This window comes from Papilio xuthus, unplaced genomic scaffold, assembly GCF_000836235.2.
Source record: "Papilio xuthus unplaced genomic scaffold, Pxut_1.1 DF825928.1, whole genome shotgun sequence".
NCBI classification, from domain to species: Eukaryota; Metazoa; Arthropoda; class Insecta; order Lepidoptera; family Papilionidae; genus Papilio; species Papilio xuthus.
The window spans coordinates 8,065,739-8,087,542 of NW_013532721.1; the positions used below are offsets into that span (position 1 = coordinate 8,065,739).

Below are 21,804 nucleotides of genomic sequence, written 5' to 3' on the forward strand. Positions count from 1 at the left end.
TTAATTCTGCATCTATCTGTTTCAATTTATGGTACTAAATTTAACTAATATAAAGATAATCATTGGTAACCATTTAATTCAAGTCCATAATCTTTATTTCAATTGCTGCATTTTGATATATTATGCCCAACTGTAACATAAGTAAAATATAAATTATAAAAAACAATTTCACCTCCATTAATAATTAAACTTCTTCAAAGTTTCGCAATTATAAAAAGGAAACATAAATATAAAATACATGAAGCTATAAAATATTTAATGACTCCGGGTATATGGTGCTATCGTATTCGATTTCACGTCTCAATTATACAGGGCGTGTTTAAAACAATAAAAATCAATACTTCATCGATAAGTCAGTTAATTTAAAAACACCCATTAACATACACACATTTTATTTATGACATTTAATATTGTCCGAATAAATTAATAGTTATTTGATTGCATGTTACGATACATGCTGATATATACTATTATAAAACAGATAATTAAATTATTTTATTTTATTAAAAAACTAGTTGTAGCCCGCGACTCTGTACGCGCGGAATTAAAAAAAACTAAATTATGTATTCCTATGTTCCAGGCTGTGTTCTAGATCCATGCCAAATTTCAGCAAGATTCATGTAGCCATCCTGAAGATAAGTTTAAACAAACATCCATCAAACCATTCACCCATCTAAATTAAACGCGTATAGTTATTACCAGAAAGTGCGCTTCATCTTAGGAATAGTGAATCTGTTATATTTCTAAGATCACATAAGATGAATCCCGTGGTATTAAGTTCTTCGCAATCGTCATCATTATCAGACTGTGCCTGTCTCCAAAGTTGCATGACTCTTGCTGAAATTTGGCATAGATGCACAACATAGTCTGGAAGAACACATAGGCTACTTAGTAAGTTTTTTTAATTCCTCGCGGACGGAGTCGCAGGTGACAGATAGTTTATGAATATATTCACATAGTAACAGTCGTTTCGGCATTACTTTTGAAGTCATTTGAAAAATGTAATCTAAACATCTCTATCATTTGATAGATAAACATCTTAGAGACTTGTAATTATTAGTTTCTTCCCACCGGCACTTAATTCTCGTGATGTTTATGATTGCTTTAATTATCTGTTACACGTCTTTGTTTAGATCTTTAAAACTTACTTCATATCCGACACAAGTTGTACCGAAGTTAGATAAGTGTTGATTACTTTTATTGGGAAATTGTTAAATGTAAATGTGACTTTAAGTCGCACTCATAGACGGTAAGTCACTGAGCCTTATTGCAGATTTTTATATTCATTTAATACTAAGGGAAGATGCCATAATGTACGATATTTTACTAATATTATAAATATGAAAGTTTAGATTGATCGATGGATGTTTGTTAGGTGGTATCTCCAGAATAGCTCAACACATTTTGATGAAATTTGACCCAGATATAACATAAAGATTGAAAGAACAAATACGTTACTTAATAAGCATTTTTAATTCCGCGCGGACGGACTTGCGGGCGACAGCTAGTATATACAATACAATAGGTTATTTGAAAAAATGATTCAAAGACTAAGACAGATCTTAAAAGAAAAAGCTAAATAGATAGTTTGAAATTAATAAATTTCTTATTCATAGAAAACCTAAGTGGATAAACAATGTCGTATCAAAAATGAGGAATTTTATATAAAATTCAATTAGTTTTTTTAAAAGTGAAATGTCTTCGATGAGCGGCCGTTAGAGCTTAATTGCAGAATAAAACTGCTGCTGAGACGAAGAGACGTAATTAATCCTTACAAAAGAACCCGGATTGTCACTTCAACTGAGAAATATCCGCTGTTTGAGATAGAACCTTTAGAGCTCAATGGCTATTATTGGAATCTAATTGTTACAAGTTAGCTAGATAGAGGTACTTTAACATTTTTAAAAGTTAATTTAGCTTCTATTAAATTCAAATGAAATTAAAAAAAAAAGTTGATTAAGACAGTACTTTGCCACGATCTCACCTGATACCAACCGATGATGGTCGAAAAATGGTCCTTGGATGCTCATTATTAGTAGCATCATTAGCACACATTGTCTGAAGATTTATTTACAACTCATTCAATTTTGGATTAGAAAAAGAAAGAATAAAACATGACATTCTAAATATAAAAATTAAAAGTAAAAAGAAGTTAAAAAAGTTCCGTATGTCATCGGCAACAGTAGTTTAATTTATTATATTGGTTTTTAATTAAAATAACTTTTGAAAGATCTGTAAAGATGTCTGTTAAATTTCACAGATGATTCAAGAGTGGAATATTACACTCGACAACAATTTAAAAGTGTAATTAAAAAAGTTTATTAATTTCGATAGCTAAGTTGCAGGTGGTATCTTAATTTAATTATAGCTCTCAAGAGGCAACTTAAATCAGCATCGGTTCTCACCCTCGTCATAATAAAAGCCAAAATTATCCGCAGTCAGAGGTCCCGCCTTATCTAACACCTGCCGTCTAATTCCGCACACCTACTTACTGACGCATTTTTATTATTTATTAATGCGACTCAGTCCGCGGGGAATTAAAAAAAAGTTAAAAAGCTTATGTGTTGTTCTAGACTATGTTCTACATATATGCCAAATTTCAGTGAGACAAGTTCAGCTGTTCTCGAGATATCTTCAAACAAACATTCATTCATCCATCCAAACATTCACATTTATTATATTAGCATGATAATATTTGACATACAACGTTGTAAGCGACGCTCTTACTATTATGCAATTTCAAATAGTGAATTTATATAACCAGATAACTGTCAACACAATATTTTTGCATATTATTTTTATAAAAAATTGTAGATCAAAGTAGATTATAAGAACAATGTCATATTATACGAATAAGAGTAATATATATTTTTTTTAATATAAGCAGAATTTTTTGGTGGAAATTTACTAATACTTCTTTTTATTCCAACTAAGCTCTAGGCCTGTGCTAGGATATGGTTTACGACAATAGTCGAATGGTGGGATTCGAACCCCCGACCTCGTGATCGAAAATCCTTACCCTTAACCATTAGGCTATTGACGCTTTAGAATTACGATTAAATTTAGTGTATGTTTAAGTTTTTTAAATAACGTATAGACTAAGTAAATTAAAAAGTTTCAAACGAAACTGATTGGACTAAAGTATTACCCGTCAGCAATCTAAATATTAAGAAAATAAAACTGTACTTGAACGTTAGCTATCAAATGTTGGCAAACTATCTTACATTGTTTTTCTTATCCGTCTTAACGCAACGTTATAAAGAGCTCGGTTGGAAGAAGATATTTTAATTAAAATTGTTTCAGCTTGTCTATCAGAAGCGGCTTTATTGGTATTACCTATATCCATAGCACTGATCGTTTTATTTTGTAGCGATTTACGAACATATTAAACAATCTTGAAACTAAAGATATCTAATTTAAAATAGTATTAGATTATTAATCAACTAGCTGTCGCACGGGACTTCGTCCGCGCAGAATTAAAATTCCCAAATTTCAGCGAGATCCGTTCAGCTGTTCTATAGATACCTTCAAACAAACATTTATCCATTCATCTAAACATTCGCATTTATAATATTAGTTAATCAATATTTTAAGTGCTTTTTATAAATACTTATTTTCAAAATCTTACTAAGATTCAGCTTACGTTTATCAGCATCTGGTAAAATCATATAATAAATAAATAATTTGATATCTCCACAGTTTTCATCGGCTACCATAATGTATACGGAATAGTTGTCAATAGATATGTATCAATGTAAATTTTACCATCAAATATAAATAAATTTCATACGCTTTTGGATTTTTTTAACATAACAATGATAAATCATTTGCCACTTCTTGCAAATGTAAAATGTATATCTTTGTCTATACAAGACAAGTAGTAGTAGAGTAAGACTGCAACTTAACGGAATGTAGATTACTTTTTAAGACCGTTTTATGCTTCCTAATTTAAAATACAATCTACTCTAATGTACGTACATATAGATTTCCTATAGTCAATATAACCTCCGTGAATGTATAATTTATTTGTATAGAGTAAAGAATTTTTCTTATTGATTGTTCTGTATCTGGGAGTGACAAAAACAATACATTTGTCCATTAATATAAGCAATGTACAAGCCATGCTCTCCCTTGGTGGTCATTTTATCAGATAACATTTTTGTTTCTTGATTAATTGCGGCGCGTCTGATTACGGCGTGTGGTTAAAGTCTTCTACTTATCAGTACAAGATCGTACAGACAAAAATGTGTTTTAGATTAGAAGAGTGATCGTAAACATGAGTTGTTTGAACTTCGTAAAACTCCGATTCAAATATACGCTAAGTCTGTTAAACATTGTTCATAGCGCTTTTATTTGGATATATTATAATATTTCTAATATATTGGCTAGTAATTTTTAATCATATTTTTATTATAAAACTTGAAAATGTAGAGTCGTTCGTGTCTTGAGCTAAAAAAAAAATTGTAGCACGTGTAATCATCACCATCAGCTCACTGGACGTCCCCACCCGAGGGGCTCGGAGCCTACCCTAAGTTAAGGGCCATAGGCCATAGGCCCTTAACTTAGGGTAGGCTCCGAGCTATAGGCCATAGGCCATAGTCAACCACGCTGGCCAAGTGCGGGTTGGTTGCCTTCACACATACCTTTGAATGTTTTCTCAGATATGTGCAGGTTGCATCACGATGTTTTACTTTACCTAAAGAACGTCGGATAAATGTACTTACATATGTAAATCGGAAATCGAAAAACACATTGGTACATGATGGGATTCGAACCCAGGACCTGCAGATTGCAAGTCAAGTGCTTGAGTCCTGAGCCACCGACGCTCGCACATGTAATAAATGTTCATATTTAAAACTGAAGTGTTGATATAAATAATGTATAAAATTTGTGATAAAAAATAAGCTTATCAAAATTTCACTTAACATAAAATACATCGTTAAGATGAAGCAACTTTCATTTTCCTGTAACAGAGCGACGTTCGAATGCGATTTATCACTTACAAGGATAATCACTTTAGATTGAGCAGCCATAAAAATTGGTCCAATCAAGATGGTCCTACCCTCATTAAGCTCAGTGCACATCGACCATTCTTAAATTAACAATCGTGAAGCCGTTCGCATCATTCTTTCCTTGCAGTTGCCCACGCCTTTGTCCGAGCTATTTTTGTCAACGGCTTAATTTACTAGCGACAGACAAAGGGTTAATAATTACGCAACAATTTCCTCTTACGTTTTGTTAAATGTTTTATTCCGTTTATTCTAAATGTGCCTTACATTTATACATCTATAGCAGACTAAGGGAAAATTACGAATCGAGTGATACACCAATTGGGTGAGCCTTTGAGGCTACATGAGGTGACAATTTAAAGGCATAAAAGCTTACAACACTATAAACCAATTAAAAATACATTTTATTTTCCAGTTAGTAGAACAAAATAATAAAACTTGTAATATCCCCATAGAAAAATCGATAAGAGATTCGCCATATATGTATAGGAAAATGTTTACCGCTTTCGCTTATAACTTGTACACTACTCTCAACATGTAAGGTAAGTCACGACCGGCCACCGGCCAAAAGCGACAATCGATAATATCGTTCCCGTTTCCCGTTTGACCCTAACGTGGACCTCACTGAGGTATTGGTCCGCGTTTGTTTTAACCATCGCCTCTCTCAATTTGTTCTTTACGAGGCTGTCTTCGACAATATACCATATTTAGCAAAAGCTTAAGAATTTACATTATCTCATGATATTTAATCTCACTGCTGTGTAGAGACTTATTCCTCGTCTCCGTATCTATTATTAAAATCGTCTTTTATCGATACACAGTCAATACCTTTTCAGGTTTTCTAACAAAATGAACGATAACATTGCGATAAAAGTTGTTACAAATGTAGATTAAAGAGAATAAAGTATGGTATTAAAGTAAAGTAAAGTAAAGATAATTTGATGTTTATATGAACATTCAATTATAATTATGCGTATTGCAGCACAAAACCATCGTAACTAAATTATTAGCCATAAAATAAATCATGTTTGGACAACTTCCAATTAAGTTACACCGTACAATTAAGTTGATCCATATTTTAATAAATCTGAATAATTTTAAATGTAATTTTAAAGCAAAGCAATTGCTGATGAAGTTAACTATATCGAAGACAACCAGAAAGCTGATATACCTAATGAACGTGAAAAAAAATACAACTGAACAAAAGGCAAAGAAGCGATATTAAATAACGTGTTTATTGAATTTTCTTACTAAAATCATTAAGCGTTACTTTTATTTTTATTATAATAAATAAAATTCTTTATTCTCGTCGGGTAGTGTCGGGTACTGGTGCGTAATTTGGACGTGAGCTGTTACCTTATAAGACATGCGACACCAAATTAATTTGCCGTCCAACAAAAAGAGCCCTTACCAGTGAAAGGAAATAGTTGGGTCGCTTCGCCGGTGACCTTACCTCGCTTGATGAATTGCTGCCCTTCCGCGCCCTATGTCGTCATCGATAACGAGGTAGCTTCTGCCCTTTTGATAGGGACGAGCCTTACAGTAATCTGAAACTTGATTTCTTTTACATGTAAAATCAGATTTCACACAATCTTGATATAACTATAGGGTTTTATTTACAGTGGAAAGTATACGTGTGAAATTAATATTATAAATGCGAATGTTTAGATGGATGGATGTTTGTTTAAAGGTATCTCTGAAACAGCAAACTGATGAAATTTGCCATAGATGTAGAACATAGTCTGAAATTTATTAATTAAATTTAATTGTACTCATTGAGTTCTTTTTTAATTCCGCGCGGACGAAGTCGCGGGCAACAGCTAGTGCATATACAATTGTGTTGTTAATTTTATTTTATTAAAAGGAAATTTCTTTTAGTATTTTTTATTATTTGCAAACTTAATTAATAATAAAGTTTACTAATTCTAAATGATGTGCTTAAATAAATAAAAGTTAATTATTTAATATATTTTTAATTTTCATCAAGCACATCACTACTTTAGCCTTCTATTATTGAATGTTTCAACCCTTATGAGCACGAGAAGCCTCATACAAGCTAAAGAGGGTTGATGAAGTAAAGGTTGCGGTGCAAGATACAAATACTTATATATATTTTTTAGTATAATGTTCATTACTTTTAAACGAAGTTAATTGGAGCTTTAAATGTAGAGATAAGGTCGTAATAAGATGATTTTATTATTTCACGATCTTTGTTACGCATTTCTACTAAGCTTTGACATAATGTTATGGGCTTAACGGTTAGTGAACTATGAAGATATTTTTACTCTCAGTTTTTACTGTGTACTTTGGGATCAAGTAAAGGAAGCTTAGATAGAGTTAACGATTATAGTAACTAAAGCATTGTAAAAAAAATTAATCATAGTTATTGATTACATGTTTAAAAACTGTAGTTAATGAGTGGAAACATCTCAATCTAACAATAACCATTAGTAACAGAGTTTGTTTCTTTTTTTCTGGCAGGTAAAAAGGGGTGTAAAATGTAATGGCCAGCAGCTTTAAGTTTTTTTAACAGCGCCCGCTTTTTACACGGTGATATAATATATGGAAATGTATTCTTTTAATGCTAGAATTGTGGAGTTTCACTGTTAGCGATTTGTGAAAAACACGCCTTTAAATTCCTAATTTTGTTATTTTTACTAACTTGTACAATTTATTAACAATTGGTAAAAATATAAGCGAAATGATTATTTATTACGTGTTTTGTTAAAATAAAAAAAAACTAAGTAAGAATAATAAAATTCCTGTGCTAAATATTTTGATTTTGTTTTCAGGGTTTTACGACTTAATGTTCAATAATGAATTAAAGGTATGTTAACTTTAAAGTATGAAACCATTAGTATATTTTGAAAATTATCGAATTATCATGATTAATAAAAACTTCAAAATTCTTTAGTAGAAAAGAATTTTTAAACAACTTAACTGCCGCTTACCGCTTATGTGTCCCGCTGTCACACGCGCTCTACCCCAATCGAATTAGTTACAGCTCAGTGACGTGTGAAGAATCAAACCGCCGTCAGTGTGCCCGCACCTGCTTAGTCCGCTACGCTCAATGCCTATCGGCCCAACCATTTATATGCAACTTGCCCGTATCATTGTGAACTCGCTTAACGATTTTGTCGCTTGTCAAATCGCTAGTTTCAACTTTGTTCTTGTCATGTAAAGTACGCGAGAGGAATTTCAATACTGTTTTAAATTCAAGAGATGCGTATAATTTGTTTGTTTTAACATGGACTCGAGACGTGTCTGTTTTGATATGGTATTGGTTTGAAATGTTGAGAAGCGCTACCCTTCAATAAGAACGTGATCCTTTGTTCATTAGTAACTAGGTGATCTGTTAATGATTACGTCATGCAATAGGAATTTGTAAGTCTCTTGGAATAACTGTGGGTTTCTGAACCCAATATTCCCGTTTAAAACATATTGTCATATATGTTTTGTGAACCAGGACAGGGATGACAATATGTTTTATACACATATTTTGGACACAGAAACAAATAGTAAGCAATTGCTTTATTAGTTTCAATTAGTTTTAGCGTTCAAGATTATCAAGTAATTGGTGCAAAAAACTTGTATTTCTGAATATTAGTGTGTCGGAATATAAAAATGTAATAAAACAAATATGACACAGTTAAACATAATTTATTCCATATTATTTTAAGTATCACAGATCCATTTATTTTTAAAGTCATCACTTTAACAAAAATATATATAAGTATAGTCTACGTCGGTGATGAGTCCCATTTACATAAACCTTGGTTAGTACATACATATACATCATCTACTGGTTGCAACTGCGATACAATTATATACAATCTATATACCTTATACACATACATGGGAAATTTAGAACACAATCTAATATTTCCTCTGGGAACTCTGTTGAGGTTGAGACTTCACACAATACTTATCTCAGCGGCAGTGTAGGTTTAAGTTGCGAATTACATTAAAGTTATAAATAGGACAGTAAATGCATTCGAATCAAGTCTTTCGATTGACATTGTGAAACGAGAAAACATTAAAGTAATTCTAATTATATTAAGCTCTGAACAGTTGCATAGAATTTAAAACGTTATTGCCAAACGATTCAGTGGCATCGCGAATTTGGCACGTACATCTAATTCTTGAGTTGCGAAAACAAAAGAAATGCGCAAGCGAAGTAAACATGAACTTAGCAATATATTTCCATTACAAAGAACACTCAAACACTTATAAAAATTAACAAAATAACCATCTGTACACCAACGATTCTTAGGTTGGCATCTCTTTAAAAGACATTAGGCACTATTATTGCTACTATAATATAATTTATATATTTCGTCGCTTATCTACAGCTCGAGTAATATCTATACAAAATAATCTACCACGATTTTACACAGTTAGGCCGCTGGCCTACGAAACTAATTTTTTCTCTAACAAAACATTTAAACTACGCTTAACTTTATCAACAAAACGTTCTTTAACTTTTTATTTAAACATGTCTATTCGATAGACTCCCTTTATAGTCTCTACTCATGGTTGCGTTCGTCACTCGCGTGGCGATTCATAACCACGAGGGGCGGGAGTGCAGTAGGTCTGCGGCGTCGTGGCGGTCCATCTGTCGTAGCGCGGCAGCCAGCGATGCTGTGGCTCCCGGCCCGCGCTCGCGGCACTCCCACAGCTCGAGGATGGCCTCAGTAGGCGAGCTCTTTGTGGCAAACCACGTTGTGTATCGGTCCACGCCGAGACGCGCCGCCAAAGCGCGCCAGTCGTTTCCACGCGCGTTCGGCGGGTCCAATATAGCGCACAGCTGCCGTTTTATGCGAGCACTCAACTTAAAAGGTCCTTCCCCAGCACACTCGTTAACCCCCGCCTCGCTGACCGTGACACTTCTTTTGGCGCTGCCTTCGCTGCCCTCCTCGCTCCGACACATTCGCGCCTCTATTAAGTTCTCGGTTATATTGAAGCTGCGCTGCGATTCCGCGCGGGGAGACCTGCCGCGCGGCGACCGGCTGCGGATGTCTTCCAGTGATATTCGGAACATCTGCTTGTAGGTCGGGTTGGTCCTTTGACATGCTGAAATACTAAAATCGATGCTGTCGCAATCATGAGTTCTTTCTAAAATAAAACTACAATGCAGAGCGTTGTAGTTGGAACTCCATACGTGATTGAATGGTATTTCTTGGTAGCCGAAGCCCGGCTTGGTTTTCCAGCCGGGGCTCACGTGCTCCATGTTCAGGCATAGGTTGGAGCCGCCGTCCTGGAAAAGCAGCGTTTTCGGTCGGTCGATGAGCACACCGCCTAGTTTCTTCTCCTGTTCCTGGCAGTAGTAGGGCGCGCATGGCGTGTCCTCGAATACATAAAGCCGGATGCTATACTCGCAGGTGGACTCGCTGGGCACGGCGGGGGCATAGATCGCCAGTTGCAGCGCTTTCACCGCCTTACCGTTAAAACTCTCTCCAACCAAAACAAAAGTAGATAATATATCGGTAACTAGGAATATCTTGTCATTATCTAATTGAGTAAATACTGGAGTGTTGATAGTCTCCTGGCCGAGGCCGACGACTTTTTTCCATTGAGGCAAAGCATTGTCCGATTTGGAATTATTATGATCAATGGCGTAAAGGGATAGATTCCAGAAGCCGTGCTTGAGGCTGGCGCAGTGCGGGATCTGCAAGACGACAGACTTGTTGAGCTGCAAGCGCGGCGGGCCACACTTCACTACGGGGCTCAGTTGCGTGATGCCTGCGGATAAAGAAATCTTATTAAAGAAACGAAATGTGGATTGCGCGAGGAGTGCCTTCATTTCGCTCGAGGCCAGGCGGTTACTTTGCATAAATTACACCTCTCCAATTTCGTCGTATAATGACGTCCTCGGTTATGCCGGTATTTTATTTAAACTGAGTTCGTACACTCGTCGTTGCGTATTTGATTGAAAAGGATTTATACGTTTTCTTTTCCGTAATTTGCATACAAAACTTTCGCTTTCGGGCTCAATTACTTGTAAAAAAAAATATTTTAATTTAAAGCATTGAGATTGCGCTAAGAGTAACATCCGTATTTGGAATAATTAAGGTTACGTTATTTTGTTTTATTTAACTTCTTTCGATCGTGTGTAAATACATAGTGTAAAAGTATTGGGTGCATATCGAAATGTCTTGTAAAAAAATTGATAGATTTACCTTTGCCTACTCTAAATCTGTATCTGTCGTCTTTGACGACAGCGACGTACATTTGCTCCCGGCGGCTTCTACCAAGGGCGCCCTCGGGCACGGACAGCGCGACCGCGGCAGCCGGCAGCGTGAGCCGCGCGCCCGCTCCCGACACACAAAGCGACTGCGAGGTGGCCGAGTTCGAGACGAGTTCCGCTAGTTGCAGCGTCACGGACTCGTTCGCCGCGTCGTACATGGACCCGGCTGGAACAAAAGTTTTGATTAGTTGCAAAGCCAATTTGAAACTCATAGCGGTGCATTTCAAACTCTAGTGATTACCGCGGAGTAACATCTGTTGAGTAAAAAAAACTATTCCATTCTAACAGCTAGCCAGTTTTCCAACTGAGTTTCCAAAATAAATCTGCGATGTAAACTCACAGCTAGTGAAGCAACTGGATACGGAATGTTCTGACTCGCTGTATGGTTTGCTGTCGTACTCGTCGCTCTGGCCCTTGCTGGAAGCGCATGGTGTCACCTGCTGATCCACCGGGGATGCGTAGCTGTGCACAAAACTCACTAATAGTACCCGCTACTTAAGTTGGCACGTCAGGCAGAAGAGTAATTAACTAATGAATGTGCCAAATGAAATATCGGGTACTATTCAACATTTGTTTCGGTTGAAATTAGAACTCATTACCAGTTATTAAGTAGCTTCTTATTTTTGAACTTAATTAATAGAAATAGTGATGGGTACTACCGTTATATTTATAAATATTATCACAACATTATTATATAATCACATTGGTATAGCAATTGTGTTAACCGCAGCGGTCGTTCACAGCTTCAATAGTGACATGACACGTTGTTTATTGTGGTATAAATATTAAAACCATAAGCTCTATGTTGAATTACTGCGTCAACGGAAATTATTTAGTAAAATAACCAATCGTATTTGTCATAACCACTCATTAACAACTAACTGTCACCCGTGACTGTATCCGCGCATTTTATGCAATTAAAAAAAAACTTTATTAATTGGTTATGCTCTTCAAGGTTATGTTCAACATCTATGCCAAATTTCAACGAGATCCATGCAGCCGTTCTAGAGATACATTCTAACAAACATCCCTCCATCCTTATAAACATTCGCATTCATAATATTAGGAAGATATATAACTTGTCATAGTAATATAAATAATCGAATATCGCTAAATTTAACTAACTCGTGTAGAAGGTTTGATGGGTAGATAATAACAGATTTGCTGTGGCCTTGAACTAAACCCCTATCGATCGAGTTCAATTCAACTGAGGTCTTATTGAAAACAAATTGGGACAGATACACAATAAAAGGGAACTCGGTCTATTTCACTTTATTACAGTATCAATTTGGCTGCAATATTTGGTTTATTTATTTTGCTGTCTCTCAACACAACCCTAACAGCATAGAAGTGGATTTTTTTTAATGTATTTTTTTAATTTCTGGAATTACATACGCTGTGGTCCATAATTGTTCTTGATAATCAAAAAAACAAATTTTGGTTAAGAGCAATAACATTTTTATGGTATTGCCATATAAATACTAGGGGGTATTAAGAGCATCAAGATGTATGAATACAGATGAAGCGAGAGAGATGTGCCAAGACCGCCTTAAATGGAGATCCGTGATCTTTGCCTACTCCTCTGGGTTACGGGCGTGGTTATTGTTGCTGAGGACTAAATGTGTGACTAACCTGTTAGTGAGATGTGGTACGTCATAATGATGCTCTGCTCTGGTATCTGGCGGCGGGTGCTCGTAGCGCGGCGGTCGGTGCTGCATCAGGTCCGGCGCAAGCGATAGCGATTGTTTCTCTACAGTCGGATACATCTCCGGTTGAAAATCTACACAAAAAGCGTCATTGTTAAAATAAACAGCAATGGAAATAATAATTTATAATTGAATAACAATACAATAGAGTGGACTATTTCGTAGGTATGTGTAAGGACCAATTTCGATTATAATTTTATTATTAAAATTTATTGTTATATTCTCGTATTATTTTTCTAAACTAATAGTTAATTATAATAAATAACTTTGGATGAATTATTGCGATAAGCTTCCACTTCGTTATCAACGAAATTATGTGCGCCAATTGATTGGTACTGAAGCAAATTGGATTATGTGTGCGATACTGTTCAAATTAAATTATCCGGCCACGCAAATTATGCGAGATTAATTCAATTCTATGGAAATTGACCAAAATTCACATTTTAACATACAAAACGTTTTGTTTTTAACATTTTAAAAGTAATATTTTAATTGATATTTACATTTTGAGCTACACACTAAGTTCATTGTTTAGTTTTCAAATTTAATATTAAAATGCTTACCTGTTCTGGTCATGGTATAAAGTGAGTGATCTCTGGTCTTCCTCTGAAGCAGCTTGTAGACAACAGCGGCTCCGGACAGAAACACGACGACAGCCACCGCGATACCGATGTACAGGGGGATGTCGCTGTGAGCCGCTACTGCATGACAATACAGGATGTTATAACTTACGATACCTAAAAAAATATTCGAATGAATTTAAATAAAAAGGCTTCGATCTTGATTGTTGTACGTTTTTTTTGCTTTGACTGAGAAAAAATTATAAATATAAACGTGGAATAAAAACGCCAAAGCAAACTTGTCATAAACTTCAAAACTAGCAGAAGTTTTCAAGTCTGTTGAACAAAAGCTAGCGTGTTATTTCAGCGTTAGTTTACTGGCTCGCCTTAAGAAAAAATGTTTCTTTTTTCTCCACAGAATCTTCAGTGCCAACAAAGGCGAATAAATTGCGAACTGACTTCATCGAACTTTCTAGAAGCACTTTTGAACTGGAATAATTATGACGTCACTATCAGTGCATTAAAGTGACGTGAAAATTGTAGTTTTCCGAGAACAAAATGTACATGTAAAATATATCGTTATCCCTTTCATTATCTTTGATCTAAAAGAGATAACAATATGTTTTAAACGAGGATTTTGGCCTCAGAAACCCACGTTAAGAGAGTGAATGATGATAAAAGATGTTGTCTAACACTATAAAACGCACCGCGTAATTGCGCGACACCTGTGTATGATAAGTTTTTAACAGTTTTACGAGTTTGACTATAAAATTTCAAATAGTCTTCGACAAAGATAATCCTTACGTTTATAAAATTTCAATAGACTGTCTATCTATAGTGTTAAGGTTCAGTTTCCTGTGAACTGTTCAATGTTTACTGCAAAGCTTTAGGATAGTTTTATGCTATAGAAATGAAAACGAGCATTCAGTTTCTGGCAGCGGGTCTTAATATTATTTATGTCATCGTGTCCCCAAGTTTACGATTCCCACCGCGCATTTTAACGAGTGGGTTTTGTGTAATTATTCAACTTTAAAAGGAGTTGAAATTATAAAACGTTGGTTTTACTTTACGAACAAGATAAATCGCGTAATATTAGTGTTGTTAAAAACATACTTTACATATTACTAGCTGTCGCCCGCGACTCCGTCCGTGTGGAATTAAAGGAAAAACTTTATTAGTAGTACTACATCATCCAGATCTACATCTATGACAAATTTGATCGAGATTCATTTAGCCGTTCTGTAGATACGTTCGAACAAACATCCATCAATCCATCCAAACTTTAATCATCTTAACTTTCGCATTTATAATATTAGTAAGATAAGCCACCAAGAAATAACAAAATGGTGGTTATAAATAAAAAAAATTCCCATTACGAATGGTACTACTCAGAGCCTGGAATGAAACCACGACAGGAGTGTAAAAGTGATTAAATCCTAATATATAAAAACTCCTTCAATTTACGTAGGATCTTGATGAGATCGTGTATCTGTCTCCCGAGGGGCATGCTCATCGAGTAACCGAAAAAACGAAAATAATCTCCGGCATCGTTCGCTCGCAATGAAGTCATCGAGCGCTCGATAAACCGATAACGATCGCTCGTTGTGAACGTAATTAAAACGGAGCCGGCGACACTGAACCTCGCAACCAAACACCATCACATATTATGATACTGACTGATGAGAAAATATCCAAGAAAAGGTATATAAGTTAATATTTTTCATAAATTTCTTAAGCGCATTACAAAAAGAGCGACAGTGACTCAGGCGTTAGGAATTTTACTTGTCATCTGCAGATCCTGGGTTCGAATCTTGTCTCGTTTTTCGATTTACATATATACATTTGTCCGACGTTCTTACGATAAAGGAAACATTGCAATGCAACCTTGCCATATGTGCGAAGAAATTCAAAGATATGTGTTAAGTCAACCAACCCGCACTGGGCCAGAGTGGCGGACTAAGGCTTCGCCACCTCTACCTTACGTAATAGGGGCCTAGGGTAGAGATGCAAGGCACCTCGTTGGGAACATGCAAGCTGACGTTTTCACTACTTTTATTGTCTTAAGTTTAAGAAAAATACCACATACATTTACGACTTTAGATATTGTGTAATATTGGACATTAAAATATGTAAATGAAACTAAGTTCCAATGTAACATTAAATTTAACGTATTCCGATTGAAACTATGTTACAGTAGTGTAATAAGTTAGCGAAATATACGAGATCTAGATACTTAAGTATTAAGTATACAAGTCGGTTAATCTTTTCACATTGAGTGCGCTGCGACATGAAATTAAATGAAAATATTATTTATTTGAAAACTATAAATTTTATATACGTTTCATACAAACTTTAGTATTTGTAACATTTATCCTTTTGCTAATAGTTAAGCCAGTTTATGTTAAATCTATTAATATTATAAAATTAAGTTAGTAATTAAGTTTTCTTAAACCGAAAAGAGTTGTATACTTTTTGTTTGTTAGGTTAGTAATCACAAATTCTAAGTATATCTTAGTTCTGTTATCGTTGGGGTTTCAAGTCTTGCTCTAAGTCTGGTATAAAAATAAAAAAGCAATGAAATTTTTAGTGACTGTCCGCAACCTCCTATCACATTTGATAGCAGGTTCGTATCCAGCACAAGACGTATGCGGTGGCGCAACGCCGCTGTAAAATGTAAGGCGCGCCTATAAATCTTCGATATAAATAATTCCCAAGTCCCCGCACGTTTTATTATCGAACGATGTTTGTAATTCAATAAATCATTTAACATCCGCTACTTTGTGCGTTACGCGAGGCCTCGTAAACGTAAACGTGAATGTAAGGGTATTAATTCGCGCACGATACGTACCGTAGCTCAACGGATTACGCGCGGGTCGGGGTATTTACGGGGACAGACTTAAAGCGGTCCAAATATACTCACTATTTTAATCCTCTCAAATCTTCAAAGTACCATGTTTAAGAGCCGAAGTTATAGGAATAAAGGCAGCTAGTATTGTTAACGAAGTTGATAATCAGTTAATTCAAACCAATAAAACAAAAGAAGGTATGAATTTAATAAAACAAAAACTGTAGTTGTTACAAATGAATATAAAAAATTGGTGTTTTATTTAAAACGGTTAACAATTTAAACCCCATAAATATTCTACAACGACCCCTAAGCAGTATTGTTGAAATTTGTACTCTGCAAACATTTGTCAGTGCCAGCCGTACATCCGAGTCCGTTGCAGTGAGATTGCAGATACGAAATCCAATCGAAATATACAAACCCTTGTCGCGCTGGCCATAACGTGGTAGGAGGCCTTTCCGAATTAAATTCTACAATACCTCGGATACGGGAATGTCGCTCTTAGTGTCATTTAACTTAATGGTTATAGCCGTATGCTACGTTTGCCGGGATATGTGAACGGAGTTTGCGATCACCCGCTGCGTACACTCGGCGAAATCACAACAAATCATTCACGGAGCCCACCTTCGATAATGAGAACTGCATCGCGTATAAATCCCCTTCCCATTACGTTTTTTTGTTTGTTATGGCCTCTATAAAAAGTCAAGTTCTTGACAGATGTTATTACTAGGACTTGTATAGTGTTTATCACCTTTCATACGACTTGAACTTGAATACAACGAGAGATCAGACATTTTTTCTATAACTAAATATATTGATGTTGCTTTAGACTGTTTCTTTTTATCTATAATAGTTTATTATCCATACTATATTAATTATTTGCATATAATATAATTCCTAGTTTTTGTAAACAACGCCATATATGAACCAAACACATGAAATAACAAATCCCTCTTCCTTATATATGTTAGTACGTGTCAAAATTGATTCTGAAATTAAGTTTACTGAACGTACTCTATGAAAAATATCAAGAAGTAAATGATATTAAAGCATCCGGAAGAATCGTTCAATTTAAGAGCCTCATTCAGACCGTTACTTGTAGTTTCTTTCAATTCTTCGCCGTTTACATCTTAAAGTAACATTATTCGAATGTTTAAGTAACAAAAGATGAAAAGCCGCTATAAAATTCACCATTTCCCCTTTGTATGTCGGCAATTAGGCTAATGAAGTGGCCGCTCGCCCCAGCAATGAATGGGGCCTTTAAAGCGTTCTTCGCATTCACCGCTCACCTTTCATGTGGGTAATTTACTGATGCTCTATATCCTAGCTTCAGTATTTACTTGAATTAGAAGCGAGTGAACTGTGGACGGACAACCGGCAGTTTTTCCGCGCGCGATCGATATCCCCTCAAGCATACCGGAAGGTAATGAAACCCTTCCGTATATTTTTATGCGGTGTTTTTACATAAAATTATGAGTTTATTGACAACAAAATGTTGTTATATAACATTGCGAGATTACGATGCGTCAGATTACAGGAAAAAACTGAAGGTAATATTAATTTGAACAAGGAATAAGCATTCATAAAGCTTTGTCTCAAAGTCAGTAAATTTCCGAATTAGTTCAAATTCTTATTACTAGGAAATTAAGGCCGAAAAAAAATGTCATAGTAGACATTGTAACTTGATGTATGAACAAAAAAGTAATCTAAGAGGCAAGAAAATTGAAAAACGATAAGCAATAAATAACAATCAGCGTGTACGAGGAGATAAACAAAGGCAATCTATAGGCAAATATGACGGAGATTGCAGATTTATTTAGCGTAAAAAGCGAAAGTGTTTGCAAGAGGGAAGAATTCGTCGAGTTAAGCGAACAACACGAGACAGCCGGCGGCTATTTATCAAGCGTTCGATAAACAGCAAAGGAAATTGAAACCGAATCAACGGCAACCACAAAAATGATTTATTGGCTTTATAAACTAAATATTGACTGATCATTTTCATTTTCCATTTAGAATATTGGATCGGGACCGCCGAGGGAGCCCGCTTGCACGTTTCCAACTGTTATGGTGAATGTTTAATCGTTTTGTTGTTCCAGGTATGGTTATCATTAACGAAGATTTATTATTCGGGACTTTTAATGTAAAATGAGTAAGTACCAGAACGTAGCCAATATATTGCCTTCAAAATTATTTTTTACAAAACGTGGCAAAATACCATCAAGGCAGATTTGTTGCAAAAACCTTTGAGGTTACTTTGGGTCTTAATATTTGTAATTGACTTCATACAGGACAAACACAACAGGGATTTAAAGATAAAAGATCTGGGCAATGTTTCCAATTTTGAGCAAAAAACATTAAGATATGAGATTTTAAGTTACAACGAAAGTAGTATCATAAAATTTTAGTTCGTCGTCTAAATTTAGACGATATGACACGACCCAGATGGTCACGGCCCCCGATTTTAGTATCTCTCAAATCTTTTCAAGGCGTCCACTCGCTCTTGACCCCTGATATTGGTTATCATGTCGACCTGTTCTAGGACGCGTAAAGGTGTCGTAGGTCACTTTACATTGGTAGGTTGTGACAGCCGATAGCCTGTTATAAAGCGACCGGGCCATGTTACATTTCATAGTTATGAGCGTGCGCGGAAAAGGAAGTGTATATTTTTAGTCTGTTGGCATCTGGTGGCCGAATCCGTGTGCCTTTCATAGAATCGGCTTAATTAACATGTCCCTGGAGGAATGGTTTCATAACTAGAGATCTCGTGTCGTGCGACAACGAATCATAAAGCTTAAGGTTGAGTTTTATTAAAAGTTTGTCGTCCATTCTATTTGCGGCGTGTTGTTGGTGTTACAAAAATGACATGTCACTTAAATTAATGCGCGGGGACGTGTCGCAGGAAATATAGGTGTGATAAAATTGTACGGTTTATGAGACGTCATCACGTTGGAATTTCAGCAGCTGTGGCTTTCTAATCGGACCACCTGATGTTGCTAAGATGTTTGGAATAATGAGCTCAGAGGACAACATTACCTTAATGGAGCTGTCACAAGAAATGTAAACATTCAACGAGTGCAAATGTTATAGACATGACAACGAGTTTGATCTTGTCTAGAGCTACTTAACTCTACAACGAGATTAATAAAATGGTATATTAGTAAGTTACCCTTTACTTTGGGAGTACATTTTAGGACGTGATGAAGTTTACTGTTGCTTTTAAAAGGTAAACAAAAGACAAACAGTATAAGAAAATATCATTTTATAAAATATCCCTACGGACCTGTTTATAAGCAATTCATAGAATCCGGTTCCTATGGGTCCACCTAATTACTCTCCTATCTTTACTCAATATGTTTTTTGTAACAAAAGTAATGTCCAGTTTCAAATGAAGAGATAACTAAATAAAGTCTGTTGATGTTTCCTAAAAGCATTTAACACATTGGTGTAAATTTATCGTAAGTGGGGCTCGATGCATTCTATATCAGAGATCAAACGCGCCACAAGAAGGCTCCGGGCCTACGTGAGGAGAAACAGAACGCCGCTCTGGAAGTGTAGTCTTTTAATGAGTAAATATTTTAATGAGCTCTTCGATATGATTTTGTTTGAAATATGACCTCCATGTTTTTATTGATGCAGTTTAATTCACTAAGAAAAACAATATTTTTCACAGACACTATGTACCTAAAAGGTTGACTGAAGCCAAAAATATACGTAGAATCAACTACCGATAGATTAGTCAATTACTCAATGATAGGTCAACATTTGACCTAAATTAGACTCTAAATTCTTACCTCCGTGAACGCCGCAATAGTCGCCGACGCAGTCAGCGTGTTGTGTGTGTGCGCCGGCGCAGGGAGTGTCGCCAGCGCAAGCACGTCGCCTTGTCTGCCTGCAATCCGCGCCGCACACCGACCACTCGGACCACGCGCCCCAGCGACCCGGCAACGCTGCAAGAACATGCTCATTAGAGATGACGTCATTGAAAATAGTGTAACTTTGACAATATAGGTATCTCATTTTTATATTGATGTTAGAATAGTAAGTACGCATATTATACAGTATAAGGTAGTCGTACTTATTTTTATATTTCTCAGTCTTGAAACACCATGTGTAATGCTGAGCATATCTCTCCCTTCTCAGATTAGCACATACATTGTCGGTAATTAAAGAAGCTGATAAGTTTTGTTTACATCGAAATCTATCACAGATTACTGAATTTAAGAGAGATCAAAATCAAATAACGTTAAAAATTATTTTTAATATCTTACAGTCGCATCTTAGCAAAGTTTAACACAGAACATAACATCTACGACTTGTTAAGCTTTATCTACGCGCTGTTTTATTGCATAATCAATTTGTGTTTGCGCAAAAAATAACTATTTCTTTTCCTGTTCCCAACAATAACCCGGGCGTGGTGAATTGAATCACTACGCCGTTGATCCCATGTAATTATTATTGTTGCATAACATGCGATCGAAATATTTAGCAATTTGTTACAAATAACACTGGCAATATAAATTCGTTGCAAGAACTTCGATTTTGCTGAAGAAAAAATTGACACTTATGAGGCCAAAATCGTTATTCATACTTGAGAAAATACAGTTGATTTTTTTTTAATTTTTATAACCATACTAGGAGTAAATAAATTTGATACTTGTACAAATGCAATCGAGAAATTGTATGCATAGTATTTGTAATGAATGAGTAAGACATTGCTATCTACAAGCATTAAATTCAATATCTTAGCTATATCTTAGCTATATAATAATCAGCTACTGGTTGCATCGTTAGCGTGAAGTATTCAATTCTTGATAAAATAAATAATTACCAACGTCGTTTTGAGATAAAAATTATAAAATTAATAAAACACTTAAGCCTTATCTTGATTAAAATACTAAAAAAGGAAGACACATATTTACTTTCAAAGTCAAGGGAATTAAATTTTATCACCACAAAACACACCTCATTTTTATCATAAATTGCTACCACGAATATAATCGTTAATCGCGCCCACTGGGTATATTTAATTTAATATGTATTTTAAAATCATATCATGAGGTAGATGTTAGTGTCATCGGCCAGGCTTCTTAATGATTGCTTCTTGATAAGTAATTAAAATTTTTATGATTTTAATCATAGATTAAAAAATAGCGGCCCAGCTTTATATTAAAGTTTGTAATTAATAGCAGTATTAAATGCACAAACGATAAATAATCATTGAACTATAATAAGTTATTAGAACCAAGAACTTTAATAAATATTAAAGTTCTTGGTACAAACGTATTGATGACCGCATAGTCTATAAATACTTAGACAGCCACCGTATTTTTTTCAATTGCAGTTGAAAATAAATACTAAAATATATTTACTTTTCATCATCATCATCATCATCAGCCCACTAAACATCCTCACCGAGGGGCTCGGAGCCTACCCTAAG

At 35.4% G+C, this 21,804-nt stretch overlaps 1 protein-coding gene across 2 annotated transcripts in view; it reads right to left on the reverse strand.

The window, feature by feature from the left end:
* Positions 1-8,678: 8,678 nt before the first annotated feature.
* The window catches only part of LOC106125424 (netrin receptor UNC5C), an 80,567-nt gene continuing 67,441 nt past the window's right edge, over positions 8,679-21,804 (reverse strand). For both annotated transcript variants that reach the window (XM_013322622.1, XM_013322621.1), the window contains exons 7-12: positions 20,159-20,314; positions 13,526-13,663; positions 12,889-13,036; positions 11,597-11,718; positions 11,189-11,422; positions 8,679-10,751 (exon numbers count right to left, since the gene is read on the reverse strand). In XM_013322622.1, coding sequence (XP_013178076.1) covers positions 9,571-10,751; positions 11,189-11,422; positions 11,597-11,718; positions 12,889-13,036; positions 13,526-13,663; positions 20,159-20,314 — 1,979 coding nt within the window. In that variant the 3' untranslated portion in view covers positions 8,679-9,570. The remainder of the gene's footprint in view (positions 10,752-11,188; positions 11,423-11,596; positions 11,719-12,888; positions 13,037-13,525; positions 13,664-20,158; positions 20,315-21,804) is intronic.